We start from the raw sequence: 16,519 nt of genomic DNA on the forward strand, positions 1-16,519 counted from the left end.
CTACTCCTATCCCCATTTTACGGATGGAGAAAATGAAAGAAAAGGCGAGGTCGTATGACTGCCTGAGGTCCCCCAGCTGGTAGGTGGCATAGCTGGGTTGGAATGCAGGCCATTTGGCTCCAGAGATCTGCTTGTAACCCCCTCCCTGCCTCTCAGGTATGGAGGCTAAGGATGGAGCCGTGAGGATAGAGGGAAAACACCTTTTCCTGTTTTGACCTTGGTCAAAGGAAGGAACCAGTAGCCTAGGAGCCTCGGGATCCCAGAGTCCTCCGTGCTGATCCAGGCCTGCCACTGTGGGGAAAAAAATGACTCCAGCCCAGACCCTGGGAGACAAAAATGCCTGCTGCCCGGGAAGCCAGGCCGCCCCATGCAGTCTCAGGCTGGAAGGGGACCAGAACATCCTGAAATGTTGTTTTTGGATGGCAGCTCCAAGATAATGCAGTCCTATGGCCTTGCCTGACAGATAAGGAACCAGAGGCCTCGAGTTCCGTGACTCGTCCAAGGTCATATCATTGGCTGTTGGCAGTGACACCCAGTGAAGGAATCTTGTGGCACAGATGGCCGTGATGAACACTCGACTGCCCTGGGCTTCAGCCCTAGCTCTGCCTCCTAACAGCTGTGCCAATTTGTGTCTCCAAGGGCCTCAGTTTCCTCATGTGTAAAATGAGGACGGTGGCCTATGTGGTTACTAAGGTTGGCCTCAGTTGCTAATCCCACACTCTGAAGACTATCTGTATATTTTAATATTTTAACTAGAGCATGGGGTCCCCTATCTCACATTACGTAGATAAGCAATTCCTGAGCCCCCAACACCCCCAAACTTGGTTTTAGCCACCCTGTTTGCTCAAAATCAAGGGGAAGGAATGTTATCTTGCGTTGCAGACAACATAAGCACCGCGGCGCTCATCTCCAATAGCTTCCTCTCCTTGGTTGGCCAAGGACTCTGTGGTCATTGCCCCCTGCTCATCTCTGCCCACTCCCTTCGCATTTATTTTCCAGACTATCTGAGTCCAAATGCTTCCCATGACATGGCTGCTTATCTTCTGTGACCTCTGGGAGCTGGAAGAGGTCCATGTCTCTTGGAATGTGAGTGCTTTCAAGGATGCGGGATACAATGTCAAGGCTGAATTCTGTGAAGGCAGCTATTGCAGGTTTTCTGTTGGCATTTGGCCTCCCCCCTTCCGCCATCCCAACCCCAAAGAAAACATTGCAAATTGAAACCAAGACATAATGGTGCCTTGGGAAACTCTTGGGAGCCCAAGGAGAATGGGGACGTCACTTGGTGGCAGAGTCCAAGCCCCATCGCTGAGTTCAAATATGAATGGGAATAATACCAGCTAACATTAGGTATTATTCTGAGAGCTGTGATGCACACTGAATCCTTATAACACTCCTGTGCAGAGGGTACCGCTGTCAGTAGCGTGACCATATACTATATTGTCCAAATGGGGACATTTTTGAGTGAAGTGGGGAGTCCATGAGACAGACTAGCATGATAGAGACATATATACCAAGGATGTGCCAGGCAAACGGGGACATCTGGTCTCCTTAATTTTTACCCCCATTTCGACATGAGAACACTGAGGTCCAGAGAGGTTAAACAACCTGTCATGTACCTACAAGCTTTGACTCTGGAAGGAGCGTCATCTCCAAAATCCCCACCAGGATACTCACTGTCCTGTTCTACCTTCCTCATACCTGGGCTGCACAGCCTCTGTTCCACACATGCCTGGACCATCATCTTATTGTTTATCCTTTCACAGCCCTCGGAGCAGGGCTCCTATTGTCATTATAAATTTTGTCTACACATTTCTCCCTCTACCAGTAAGTTAGCCCCTGACTTGATCTGCATTCCTGGCTGGAAGGTGGCAGTTCAGGTGGGTCATGGAGGTTAACGAGAATTTCCAGAGAGCAGAGAGAAAAGGGGGAAAGTTCCAGGAAGAAGCAGCAGTATATGCAAAAGCATGGACGTACAAACAGCAGACTTGTGTCTAGAGAGGTTAGTTCAACATGGCTCAAGCTCTGGATGAATGTTGGGGAGTAGTGGCCAGAAATGAGGCAGGAGAGGTGGGCCTGGACACAGAGGAAAACCTTGTTGGCAAACTGTAGAGGGTGGGCAGTTACCCAGAAGGAGAATTAACATGTCTCAAATTAAGGAAATGCTTTTCACCTGAGGCATGTGGTGTTATTGGTATATTTTTAACAGGCTAAGGCATAAATGTCCCCTTTCTACCAGCATCAGCTCCATTCCTTTAATGTACTCCCGCTGGTTGGGTTCTAGGCTTGGGAGAAGTCACCAAAGTGTCTCTGACTTGATGTACAAAGCTTACTGCCTTGAACACAGTACACAGCCAATAAAAGAGAAATGGAAGATTAAATTAGCAGAGGAACAAACTCAATGACAACAGTGCTTTCCTTGAGGCAAGCTTGGAGTTTTTAACTAATGTAGGTCTTGGGCAAAGTTTGATCTAAAAACTGTTGAATTGCCTTGGATTAAAGGGGGTATAGGTTCATTTTTGAGTAACATGTGTTTTCTGTTAACTGACATTTATCTCTTAATCACTGACTTTATGTTCTCTGTTACATCCTTAGGCCACTTTTCCATATCATATTACACCAATCACAGCTGATGGCAACTGAGTAAACATGACCCATCTCCTGACTTGCCACCTGCTCCTCTGAATTCACATGCCCCTTGGCTTTAAAACCCAGAAAAGGTTTTGAATGCCTACTTTGTTAATTTAATTACCTATTGCCTACGCTTGGAACCAAGGTTATCAGAAGACAGTAAGTTCCCTTTCTGCAACCAGAGGCTGAACATTTACCAAAGTGGCTTTGATGATATCAATTTTAGGACTCCAAGGTTTGAAATAAAAATAATATTCATAAAAGGATCAAGAAATGATACTAACTGGTTAATTAGGCCAACCTAATACATTCACTACTAGAAAGATAAATAAGAACTACATGTAAACTGTGATAAGCAGTCTTACAGAATCCTTCATATTGTGTCTTTTGTTAAATCGCATTGCTATGATTTATTAATGTGTTTCTTTGTATTGACCAAAGAACAGTAAAAAATGACAATATTTTAATCATAAGTCCTAAGACAAATATTTTCATGTCTCTCCATTCATTTCAAGCCTTTGTAATAATGCAGACTCAGAATGACCTAGAAGGGGTGGACCCATTTATTTATCCTGAGTTTTCAATTGCAGGGACACAATTTAATATAAGGGCAGAGAAACACTGACAACACTCTTAGGTAGTTCCTCATAATGGATAAGCCTCGCTTTATGTTACAAATATATTCAAAAGGTTGAAAACACACCGTTTGTGTGTGCACCATATCATTTAAAGGAAGGGGCTCTCAATGACATCCTTTGGTAGACCCTTCTGAAGAGTTACAGATTCTTTTGCTTTGTAAAATGGGTACCCTTGTTTATCAGTTCAGTAAGTTCTGATTTTCTGATCAACTTAGCTCTGTGTGTAGCTAGAACTCAAATGTGGTCATACAAATAGACAAAAAGGAAAAACATTTTGCTTTCCAAAGAAGAAAAACAGTCTGATGATCATAACACGAGGTACATTAATTTGAGGCTCTAGATTTGGACAGTCTCTCTGACCCTTGATCCTCAAACGAAGAGCCATATTCTGTTGTTGAACCGAAAAGGGTAAATGAGAACACATAACAGCTACCCATAAATAACAGTCCGCTGCCAAACCTGCAGAGTTGGAAATGGAGTTTAAAAATGACCCAGTATTATTGAATTTCCAGAAAGGGAAAGATAGTAACTTTAAAAAGCTGGAAAAGGTCAGAACTTTAACTCTAGATGTCTTCTTTCTAATTGAAAAATGATCTTCTAAATAAAATCTTTGCTTTCCCCAACCCTTTTCCCCATCCTTTAAGTCCATCACCACTGTGAAAAGTTGTACTAGCTCTGAAAGGTCAGGGTGTTACTGAGACCAAAACTGAAACAGAAAATAAAGGGGTAAAGCCTCAAAATCAACGTTCCAGAGAACAGGAAGAACACAACCCATTGCACAATTTTGACCTCCGTATGAGTCTGCCATTCTTCCATTAAAATCTCACTTCTTTCGATAAAAGCTAATGTTGTCTTTCTCTCCCACCAGCTCTAAGGTTTGGCTAAAACAATGTAGCTCCCTCCCCACTCCTCCGCACCCTTTTCCTCTGGGTGTGACAGGCCAACCCGCTGCAAAGTCAAGAGTGCAGGCTGCCTCCAGGCTGCCCTATCAAAGAGAATTCATTTACATTGACTCCGAGAAAGACAAGTCTCCCAGATGAGGCCCATTTCACAAACATGGGGATGGCCTTTCACTGGAATTAAAGCGATGCAGATGGGATGTAGTTTCAGAGAAGCAGTGACACAAAAGAATTTCCAGATGCGGTCAGATTCTCTTAGCGAAAAAGTGAGACATGAATGTTATCTGAGCACTTGACACACATGCCAAAAATTTTACTTCCACAGATAATGAAACATATTGGAGACAGAATGGGCTGTGGATTTGGATAATAAATGAGTCAGTAGCCCCCCTATGGGACATAACACAGTCCTCGCACTTGTATTGGTTTATTTAAGCTCTGGTTCTAGCCTTGGACCCATCTTACAGTAAAAGATAAAGGAGCACGCCTACTGGGTTGTCTCTGCATTTATTAGATGTAACACTTCATTATTACATCTTTTATCAAAAGGTAAATAATCATTTTTCTGAATGCCATGTTTCGTGTCTAACCTCTTACACTCCTTTTCGGAAGAGGATAAACATCAGAGCAGTGAAAAGAGAAACCTAGATGCCATTCATTAAGTCTCAAGCTTGAAGACTTCATGGGAGGCCTGAAACATTGCTTTAGGTCATAAGTTTATATTATGAAGGAGAAGTAAGTGAAGTTGGCTCCCTGACAGCGAGGGAGATAATTACTTCTCAGGGTCTAACAATGTTGAGAAAGTTCCTTTGGATCTTTGGAAGAAACTCGGGGTGTCTGTCAGAAAGGAGTTTTCCTGTTTGTGTGCTTCCGAAGTATACACAATTAGTCCTCAGCAGGTTAAATTAGAACCATGTGTTTCTCGGCAATGACCGATGAGCAATGTTTATCCTCAGTGAGATTTCCTGTTACCGACTTTGGTAACAACCCATCACCCCTGCAATGACAGGGCTCTGTGTCATGTTGCTTTTAAGGAATGAAAGAAGGAATGAAGGAAAGTAAACTGCGTAATCACCAACTGTTAAGGCCAGAGAACACCAGGCACCTAAGCGTGGGCATTCCGACTGGCCCACACGCCGCAAGGAAGCATTAATGCTTCCAGATGTCACAGCGGCATGAGCACAAGGCCCTTTGATAAGGCTGGCGCCCTCAGTCAGCAGGGAGATGGCACTGATTCATTTGCTCTGTCCACACAGGTTACAGGGCAGCCTCGGGACCACACTGTGTGTGGACAGCCCAGGTCGAACCGTATCCCCACCTTCCAGAGGGTGCGTGTTGAGTGTAAGCTATCCTTCCAGCCCAAACTAAAACTGACCCCACAGCCCAGGAACGTCATAATTCTGTCTCCAGAATTCAATCAGCCATCGCTTCGCTTTTTAAGTGTTTGGCTTCTGTTGAGGAAAAAAAAAAAAAAAAAAAGAGGAAGCCAGCATAATCCTGGCCCATTTCAGGAACTTGACTATTCAGCTCACATTCAGACATGTGCAGAAAGAAGAAAAAAAAAGTGCTTTGAGGCCATGGCTGAGATCAGCAGACTTGACATGTGTGTGTGTGTGTGTGTGTGTGTGTGTGTGTGTGTGTGTATTTGTAGGGAGGGAAGGAGGGAGGAAGAGAGGTTGGGATAGAGTGAAGGAGTGGGGAGGGAGGGAGAGAATGAGACAGAGAGGGGATTTGAATTTAATGCAAATTTCTCGAGTTCCTAGGACATAGGAGGTACATATTAGATGTGTTGCAGGCTATACAGTTGTCTAAGGACACACACCTATCCTAAGGCAGAAAGCAATATTTGTGATGTTTTACGACTACAGTGGGAGTAGTCAATTCTTTCATTTAATTGAGCACATACTGTGGCTCAGACACCAAACGCTGGGAATACACAGGAAACAAGGCAGCCACGACCTTTACTGTCACACTATTTTTAATCTTGTGAAAGAAGAGAGACAATGAAAAAATAGTAATTCCAGATAGTGGCCAGTGATATGGAGAAAATAACACACAGGGAAATGGGACAGAAAGTTGATGGGGGTTTGCAACTTTAGTTAACGTGGTCAGGAAAGACCTCCCTGAAAAGGTGAAGTTTAGGCTCAGACCTGCATTATGAGAAGGAGCCAGCCATGCAAAGATTTCGGGGAAGAGTGTTCTCAGCAGTGGCAGGTACAAAGGCCCTGAGGTAGGACTATCTGGGAAGGCATCTGTGAGGGCTTGATGGAAGAGAGGATGTGTGAATTGGGTCTTAACTGGGCTTTCTATAGCTAGAGGAAGGGTGACGCCATTGGCAAGGTCAGAAGGCCCAGGGAAGTGAACAGTGGGTGGTTCAGCAGCCTTCCTGGTCCAGAGTGGCTGGAAGACAAGGTCAGGGATGAGGTCAGAGCCAGAGGATATTAGCCTGGAAAGGTGGGTGGGAGGTCATGTAGGGTTTTAGACCTCATGGTTTTGGTCATTAAAATCTCCCTGTTGATCTTTTTATAGAGAACCTCAGGGTGTCTCTGCGAGTTACATAGAGAAATTATTAGGAGTGGAAATCAGCAAGTTCTCAAACGGTAAACTGGGTCCTCCCTGCCTGAGTAATAACAGTCTGTGATAAGGAGAGGCTGGATAAAGAGGCTTAGATATCTGGTGCTCAGTTTTGAATTTTTATTTATTTGGACAATGTGGAGAGAGCGAAGAGAATGGCCTAAAATGGGAAAAAGAGAATTAAAGGGACTGTGCTCTTGTAGAAAAGAGAAGTGGGAAGAATGACTAAGTCACAGCTCAACTTCTCCACAGAGGGAACTAGGCAACTGTTTTCCATTTTAGTTCAGAAAAGGTCGGGGAAATTAGAGCATGAAAAATTGAGGATAGTCACAAAAAAATGGAATTCAAGGGATACGAGAATGGCTCAATTAAGAGAACTTGCTGGAAACCCGGTTCTGTTGTACTGGGGAGATGTCTTGATATACTCTGTTCAAAGGCAGAGGGTTAGATCACATAATCTGCAAATCCATGCCAGGGTTGGAAATCCACCTCCTGCTGGAGAGGGGTTTCCTTTCCCCCTTCTCTCTCTTATCCCCTTAACATAAGCTGGTATTATTACCAGTTCACTTTACATGACATCATTTAAGTTACAGGATATCAAGGAAAAGAATGCACAGCACCCAAGGACTTCGCATCCCGGGAAGGGTGCCTAAACCTTGAATTCTTGTTAGCAGGAACCTGCCAGCCAGGATGAGCGCTGAGTTGATATAGGGTGGGTCTTTGAGTTTCTACAGAAAAAACTGAGGGTGAAGGAGGAGAAGGAAAGAACATGTATTCACCTGGGGAGCAAGTAGTAGACAATGAAAAATAAACAAGTTGTTCAGTTTTGCTTTGGGTTATTGCTGGTTGCTTTAAAGTGCCAGGCTGGCTGATGTACAAGTGAAGTCCCCTCGCTGCAGGGAAGATGTCTTGTTGCAAGTACCCTCTATGTATAACTAAGTCATAAAACCCAGGATGTTTCGCACACAAAATGTGCCTTCACAACCAGCCAGCTCTAAAAAATCACTGGTACTCTCAACTGCTGTTACCAGCGAAGGAAGTGATTCATTTTGAGGCAGACAGCTCCCCCAGAGTGAGTGCTGAAGGGCACACACACTGAGACTCCTGGATGTCCAACCCAGATACCGCACAGGGGCAGCGTGGGGGTGGCATTTCCAAGGAGAGAAACCACGTCGGGCTAAAATCAAGGAGACAGAATTCTCAGGAACACTGACTTGGCGAGGCCTTCATGTGCAAAGGTCACATTACAAGCCCCTGGGACAGCTCTGGTCTCCCACCCTGGTCTCAGTGAGATCTGCCTGCCCACTCTACTTAAAATTACACGTTTGTGAGGGGTACAAATGTCTAACTATTACATCGTTTTGTACACCGGAAACTAAAACAAACAAAAAACAAAAAAACCAGAAAACTTCAGGCTTGCCCACTCTCATCTCCTTCCCTTCTTTATTTTTTTCCATAGCATTTATCAGCATGTAACATACTATATGTTTTACTTAGTATTTATCTCTTTCCACCAGAATATACACAAGGGCTGCAAGTTTATTATGTTTCTGTCTGTTTTGTTCCCCACAATGAGCCGGTACTTGGCATATGGTGGGTGCAAAGTATTTGTTGGATTCCGCACAGACTGAATATAAAGCCATGAGTCTGGGTGAGATCTCTGAGGTTGAGTGTAGAAAAGAAGGAGATCCTGGGCCCCGTAGAAGTTGGGGAGATGAGAAAAACCACCGAGAAAGCAGAAACCGAGGGAATGCGGTATCTGGGAAGCCAAAGAGAATGTTTCAAGGCGGTGGGCGGGAATGATCGTATGGTAGTTATCAAGCTTTCCTTGAGACAAAACCATCTACAGTTGACTTAGGTTCAAGTAGAATTGCGTACTCTGCATATGAACTTGAGTTTCAACCCACACTTATGTGTTATGAACCAATCCTTCATCCTCCAGGCATCAGCGGCCCTTTGAGAATCTTTATTATGCTGAGGATCTTCAGAAAAATGCATTCAGATACACACAGGACAGTAGACAGTTGCTGAGGGATCCCAGAGCTACTAAGGTCTGTCCCAGAATCAGGTTCAAAACCTTGCCTCTCCACAAAAGGTCTTCTTATGGCAGTAACTAAACTGTCTCAATGTAGAAGTTTAGGGGTTACAGGTTCCTGACTTCTCCAGATATGTTTCCAAAGGTTAGAATGAATGAGCTCTCTAGGCCTTCGGGGTGGAATACAAAATGTAAATGAACTGGCTCGTCTGAAAACAACAGTGAAACAAGGGAGAACTCACCACCATCTCCTGGACGTGAAACATCTCTGCACCTCCAGAGGAGAGTCGGTTGGGGAAAGAGATGCTGACAGATGAGCCAGGAAGGGTGCTTGGCCCAGTGTTATAGACCTGTGGGTATGAGACACACACAGCAAGGTTTAATAGAAACACAGACCTTCATTTCATGTCATGCAATATATAGTCTAAAAGTCTTTGAAGTGATGCATACTCTAGGGTTTGGGATCTAGCAGGTCACGAAGTGAAATATCGAATGACAGGGGATTGCAATGAAATAGAAATCCTTCAAATATGCATTAAAACCCCCACACTTTCAAAGTACCTTATTCCCTTTTAGTATTTCGTCTTCTTCCTGCTAAAAATTGTATTTTATTTTACATACTTAGAAATTGACTCATGACTATTATACCTGTGGGAATTCAGAGACAATCTAGTCCAGTGGTTCTCTAATGTTAGCACATGTCACAATAACCAGACGGGCTTGTTAAAACATAGATTGAAGGGCTGAGGTTATGCCCGGAGTTCCTGAAGTTGTACGTCTGGTGAGGTAGGGAAGAGGGCTGAAGGATTTGCATTTCTAATAAGTTCCCAGGGGATGTTGAGGCTGCTGACCCAGGAACCATACTCTGAGGACCACTGATCTGGTCCGACCCCTTTCCTTGTACAGTTTGAGGTAACTAAGACCTTCAAAGACAAAGTGGGTTGTCCCCAAACCAAATGATCTAACTCACAGAAAGGGCTGTTCTTACTACACTATCCAGCTGATTTGGTTTCTCATCACTCACAGCTAATCACTTGCTAATACTGTTTGATGACATCTGTGTACCTCCTTTCTGTCCTAGCATTTGGTCCTGTAAAATATTAGCCCTCTCACCCCCCCCCCCCAAGAATCTTCTCTATTTTCTCTCTCCAGCAGCCCAACTTCTCCCGAGAAATGAGACAAAAGATGGTGGCCACAAAGAGACTGATAAGAGAAAGGAGATGGAGCAAAGGCTGACCATGACACTCAAGGAAAAAATGGAATATGATGAAAGCAAAAAAAGATGGGTAGCATGTAGATACAGAAAGTAGATTAGTGGTTGCCTCGGGGGAATGGGGAGTGTGGGAGGCAGAAGAATGCTCCCCCCAACCCCACCAGAGGTGTCTACATCCCAATTCGTGGAACCTGTGCATATGTTCTTTTACATGGCAAGGGGGAATCAACATTGCTAATCAGGTGACCTTAAAATAAAGGGATTATCTTGGATTATCCAGGTAGGTGCAATGTGATCACAGGGGTCCTTACATAGGGAAGAGGGAGGTAGTCGGAATCAGGGAGATATATTGTGAGAAAGGCTCAACTGGCCATTGCTGGCTTTCAAGATGAAGGGGACCGTGAGCCAAAGAATGTGGACAGTCTCTGGAAGATGGAAAAGGTAAGAAAACAGATTCTCCCCTAGAGCCTCCCGAAAGGAGTGCAGCCCTGCTGACACCTTGATTTCAGCCCAGTGAAACCCATTTTGGACTTCTGTCCCTCAGAACTGTAAGATAATAAATTTGTGTTGTTTTAAGCCACTAAGTTTGTGGTAACTTATTACAGCAGCAATAAAAAACTAATATAGGGAGTGATTGCCAATGGGTAGAGTTTCTTTTTGTGGGTGATGAAAATGTTGTAAAATTAGACTATGATGACAGTTGCACAATTCTGTAAACATACGAAAATTATTGAATTGTACACTTTAAATGGTGAACTTAAATGATACCTCAATAAAGATGTTATTTTTTTAAAAAAAACAATGGGTGAGAGAGCAAGAGAAAGGAAGAAATGAAATGCTGCTTGGTGGCCTGGGGACTAGAGCGAGAATTCCAGGACTCAAGGCATCTCTGAAGTTGAGGTCAGAAGGGCAGAGTCAGGAGACTGGCTGGAAATCTAAGCAGGACTTCACACATGACAGAACGTATAAGGATCTAGTTGGAGCCAGCTCTTCCCTGAAAAACCATGTCTTCATTTTTTGCAATCGTTGGTTCTGCTTCAATGAATAGACAAAAAAATGATTGAGCAGATGAGAGGTTATTGCCAACTCTTGATTGAAAAAGAACAAAATGCACCAAAAACAACAACCCTAAGACACAAGAAGAGGAAGGACTATCCAACCACAATTGAAATAACTAATTTGAAGTGAAACGTGAGATCACAGAATTGACAAGAAACCTACTGACGTGTCTGAGAAATCCCAATTAAAACATGAGTAGAGGGAAGGAAAGAAGAAAATGATTTTGATTTGCATTATTTCACCATCAGAGCCAGACAGATGGGAGAGCTTGTATTACCATATTTATTTATTTTTAACAAGAATCTTAACATTTGATTCTCTGCAAATGTTCTTGCGCCACATCTGCATTATTTTTCATTTTTTCAGGTGAGAGAAATGATGTGGGGAAAAAAAAAAAGAAAGAAAAAAAGAAGAAAAGACAAAAGCCTATCATTAGTCAACAAATTATTTTGTCTCTGTTAAGAAAAACTCAGATGAAATGTAGAAACCAGGCCTAAGACTAGTATTTCCGCCTTTCTTCCACCTGCATTTATAGTGGCGTCTTTAAGCAATTACACAGCTTGTTGCGTAATAGCTTTTAAGAGACACAAAAGGTCTCTTTCTATAAAAAGTCGTGTGCTCTTCTTCAGGAGGGATGTTGTCAGAATAAGGAACTGTTCCTGATCTCTTACTCCCCCCACAATCTCCACCTTTAGTCATTATCACCATGAACCTGGTCAGTGGCCTTCCGGCAGGATGGTCATAATAATGACAATTACACCGGAAAATGAGTCCTCAGAGAAATCTCAAGGAAACTGTCAATTCTGCTAACACAAGAGGATCTCCTTCTAATCAGTGACACACACCATCCATCTTTCAGACCCAGCCAACTCTCTTAATCCGGATGGAATGCTGTGTTCTTCCTCAGGCAACTGATAATCAAGAGGTTTATCTACGGGGCATGTCGATCACTGATTCTCTAGTCTGTATCCAATGTCAGGCCAGATGCGAAGGAACCTCTTCGCTTGAATACCAAACTTTAAGCTCCCTGTAAAAATCCCTTCAGAGAAACACGACTTAACCACATACCCCCCAGATTTCTTTATTTCTTTTTTTAGAGGGTGATAGGAACACTTTGTATCTTTTGTGTACCTGCTATACCGTTTTGCCTTCTTCTCTCAACACGTGTACCCTTTACATGGTGTGTGTCATGTGTGCCTTTCTAACTAACTTTCTTCTCTGTATCTTTTATTGTATGACACCTCAAAAGGGAATTAAAACTAATGTGATTTAAGTCCAATGACATACCTCCATCTGGTCTTTATCTGTTTTCTATCCAGTTACAAAAAGCAATGAAGAAAAATAAATGAATTCTGAGAAGCAATTCAGAAACACAGAGGTCCTGTTCACAGCAATCACTCTAAGGTCCCCAAAGCAGGTCTGACCCCATCTTTCCCTTTGTCCCTGTAAATCAAGCACGGGGTATGACAGCTGGGCTTGGCTGGTGCATCCTCTCTGAGCTGGGGACATGTGCTATCTATCATGGTTTCCAAGGTCTGTTGCCTGGGAGAACATTTTGGAGAGAGGAAGACCATTGTTTGTGAGACCCCACAAATGTTTTACTGCCTCATTCTTTAGACCCTCACCCCGTCATTATTTGTCATCCCCTCGGCCCACTGCGGAGTGGCCACAGGAAAAGAAAAATAATAATTATTTGGCCACAGCAGTCAATGTCAAACCAAGAAACCATCTTCTCCATGGGGAAGGATGGAGTGGAGGCAGGGGGAGCTCTGGGAGACGTGGGACGTAGATTATGTTGCACCGCGGGGGAGACGGGCCTATCTCTTACTCCTTCACTTCACCCCCAGCATCTGGCAGGGGGCTGGGCCACACGGTCAATGCTGGACCAGTCCTGGGACTGGCCCCACCTCCACCTCTCCCAGCTCTGGGCCTTGCAGCATGTCCTCTCCTGGTTGGGCCTACATTTCCCTGTGTTTGTCACCCTGTGTTTGAGGAGAATGGACTTGATGATGTGGAGGTCCTCTAGCTTTACATTCAAAGAGTCTCACCCTGAACGGTGCTGGCCTGAGAATCTGTACTTTAAAGCAGGGGCCAGCACACTATGACCTGTAGGCCAAATCTGGCCTGCCACCTGTTTTCATATAGCCTGGGAGCGAAGAATGGTTTTATATTTTTAAACGGTGGTTGGGGAGAGGGGAAACATCAAACGAAGAGTAAGATTTCATGACACGTGAAAATGACATGAAATTCACATGTCGGTGCCCATCGTTACAGTTTTCTATCTGCCTTGCCTATGGCTACCTTTGAACGATAGTAGCACAGTTAAATAGTTGCTGCAGACTGTGTGGCTGGCCAAGCCTAAAATACTTACCCTCTGGCCTTTTGCAAAAAAAAGTTTGCCCACCCCTAGTTTAGAAAAGTAACAGCGTCTTTCACGATGTCCACTGTCCACACGGAGTGGCCCTGCCGGAAATCATGCTGGTGGGACAGGGGACAGCCAGCTCCTGCTCTGTGAGGAGCAGCAGGCTTCCTCCCATATGCTCACCGCGCTTTGCTCTTATAACACTGCACTTCTGAAAGGCTGTCCCTCTGTGGGAGGAGTGGGCTCCTGGCTGAGTCAGCATGTAGAGCCCCAGGAGGAAGGGAACATGGTAAATCCTCAAGGCTGCCCTACGTGTAATGAAAGGGGTCTTTTGGGGCTATTTGGGCTGGGATGCTGGCCTGGACCTCAGCATCCAGAAACCTTCTTGGGGAGAGCCAGGTTCATCATGCAGCTTTCCTTCCAAGTGTTGAAAAGCAGAGGGGTCTACACAGCAAAGTAGCAGCGGGGGAAGGGATTAATTCTGTGTGTGGTTACAGAAAACATGCACACACACACGTATTCCACTCCCCGCATTCAGGCTGGGAAGACTTTCTTCTGGAAATAGCCTGGCCCTCCAGTTGCCTTTCAGTAGAAGATACATCCCATGGGCCCTTCCGTTGGTCCCAATGACCGAGATGGTTCCAGGGGTGGTTACCTGAAGGGTGACATTGAGAGGCTGGAAATGACACTCCAGGTCATCCAGCTGAATGAAGTTGGATGCGTCCACAGACTCGCCATACACAAAGGAGGTTGGAGACATGATTCTGAAAGAGGAAACCATGAAATCCATCATCCCTACCCATGGTCAAGCAACCTATGGTCACTGCTATCCTGAGAACCCAAACATCTGTCTCCATGGAACCTGGCTCCCTCCAGTACCTTCCACCAAATGCTTCCATTCTGGAATTACTTCTCTCGCTTGTAAATGGACACAGCCAGACGTATGCTTTCTAAAGAGACATTTCTAGTAATGTCTCCTCATCTTAGGTCCAATCAATAAGCTACATAGACAAATATGTACTGGACTGCATTTCTAAAATGAAGAGGAAGACTATATGGTAGCCTTGATTTCAGTTTTTTTAACTGGATTCTAACATCATACATTTTGTTTTGCCATTGGAAAAATGTAGATTGAGGAAGATCATGGCAAGCTTTTAGGAAATAAATATAAATGAATCATATATTTGGCATTCAAAACCTCATTCCGTAACAAATTCATTTTAAAAATTTAAATTTGTCAGACTACCAAAATTAATAGAAATTGAGTATTAAAAACGCAGTCCACTCAATCATAGCATTTTCTTTCAGATTTCAAATAGTGGCTATGGAAGATGTGACAAAGAATTTAAGCTCGGTTTGCAGCAAGCTTTCAATGTTGCCTGTATCAACAAACCCCAAGATGAGACAAAGCCCAGATTCACTCAAATTTCCAGGCAAATAATGGATTTTAGATGAGATTCTAGAAGCTGCTCTCTTGCCTGAACACTAATCATGTAAGCTGTTTGGTACCGAGTCTGAATGGACAGCAATGCATCTATTTTCAACGTAAGTGTATTCCTTTAGAAATGTAGTGAGTCCCAGTACTATCAGCAAGAACTGGTTCCTCTATGCTTGCCCGGATGTTCCTGGAAAGATCAGTTGACTCGTTTGTTTAACCGATGGCTTCATCAGGGGCTGTTAACACCTCACAATGAGGCCTCCTAGGGCCTGACAACAGGATCAAGTGAGTGAGTGTTTTTCCTTTGGTCCCCAAGGACAGGGCTTGGTTCTGGGCATAGTCTCATACTGCCTCTGATGAGACAAATAAATAAACTATATGGTTAAAAATAGAGCCACGAACAGAGGCAAAGCTATGTTAAGTTGCAAATATATTCCAGCAAAGCCTCACGTCTGAAGAATGTGATGAAAAATGTCAAGCGCACAGGACCCCCCATTCCCGGGCACCCAGGAGAGTGTGAGCTGTTGCCATGGCTCCCTCTGTGATGTATTCACATTTCTGCTTCTGGCCAAGGCCGGGACCCAGAGCACTTGAAAACTGAAAAATGAGAAACTTTGGACCTTCAGAAAGCTCAGCTTGCATCTGGGGCAAGGGTTCACTGGGTCCTCATTTGATCTAAACTAATTGTACCAATCTTTTTCCCACTTTCAAAGAGGCATGTCCTCTGTTTTCCGTAGCCGGAAACAGGAACCAAGATCTCATGTTTCCAGGCTTGGGCTTTGGCTGAAAACCGACCCGGACTGTTTTGGGGCCTGCAGCCCTCCTTTCCAACAATGCCAGCAGCACTGAGTGGCCTGGACTTCACCTGGGCATAGGGTCTGCCCATCCGGGTCGTTCCCTGCCCATCTAGACCGTTCCCTGCCCATCCAGACCACCGCAGACATCAGGCAGAGCTGCTGCTGGCTCTGCACAGGGGTTCACAGAGACACACAAAGCCAATGCTGACTGCGAAGCTAATTAGAAAGGCGAGCCTTCTTTTGAGTCAGCTAGGATACTGGGACATCTGGCTGTAACCTCTGGCCCAGCAGCCTTTGGCTGGGATTTTAATCCCAGGAATCATGCTTCCATATGGCACTCTGGAGGAGTAGGCGCGGGGAGTATATGCAGATAAAGATGTACAGAGGGTTCAAAGAAATTATGGTGCTTAAACTTGTCATCAAACTCCTTGCGTGGGTGGCTGGGAAAGAGGAGAAAACGAGGAGGGAGGCGGGCACGAGTCACGGTAGCGAAAGCTTCGTCTTGCATGTCAGAGCTGGCAAGGAGTGGAAGTGGCCGGGCCACTGACTCCCGGCTATATATGCAAGTACAAGGAAGGCAGAGTGTTCCACTGCGCTCTGGCAACCCAGGGCTGCGCTACTCACCCAGTGATGGATGTGTCCACTTCGTGCATCAGCGACACCATCAGGGTGAGGCTGTTGTCATGCAGCGACTCGGAGCGCTCCACGTTGCCGCTTTGGGGAAGAGGGGACGAACACCAGTCAGCACTAGCTCCGGCAGCATGCGGCTGGGCTCCATATTAGAGCTCTAGCTCCGCATTCTCTGAGGGCTGACTCTGCACCTTATTTAGCCTCAGTTCTGTTTTCAGTCCCTGTACAGAGTCACAGTGGGCCCTC

At 44.7% G+C, this 16,519-nt stretch overlaps 1 protein-coding gene across 1 annotated transcript in view; it reads right to left on the reverse strand.

Moving 5' to 3' along the window:
• ITGA9 (integrin subunit alpha 9) overlaps positions 1–16,519 on the reverse strand; it is a 303,581-nt gene that overhangs the window by 41,236 nt on the left and 245,826 nt on the right. Inside the window, exons 21-23 of the mRNA XM_019727631.3 lie at positions 16,268–16,357; positions 14,064–14,172; positions 9,017–9,124 (exon numbers count right to left, since the gene is read on the reverse strand). Coding sequence (XP_019583190.3) covers positions 9,017–9,124; positions 14,064–14,172; positions 16,268–16,357 — 307 coding nt within the window. The remainder of the gene's footprint in view (positions 1–9,016; positions 9,125–14,063; positions 14,173–16,267; positions 16,358–16,519) is intronic.

The sequence above is a fragment of the Rhinolophus sinicus genome, chromosome 5, assembly GCF_057876585.1.
Source record: "Rhinolophus sinicus isolate RSI-liver-muscle chromosome 5, RSI-T2T, whole genome shotgun sequence".
Taxonomy (NCBI): Eukaryota; Metazoa; Chordata; class Mammalia; order Chiroptera; family Rhinolophidae; genus Rhinolophus; species Rhinolophus sinicus.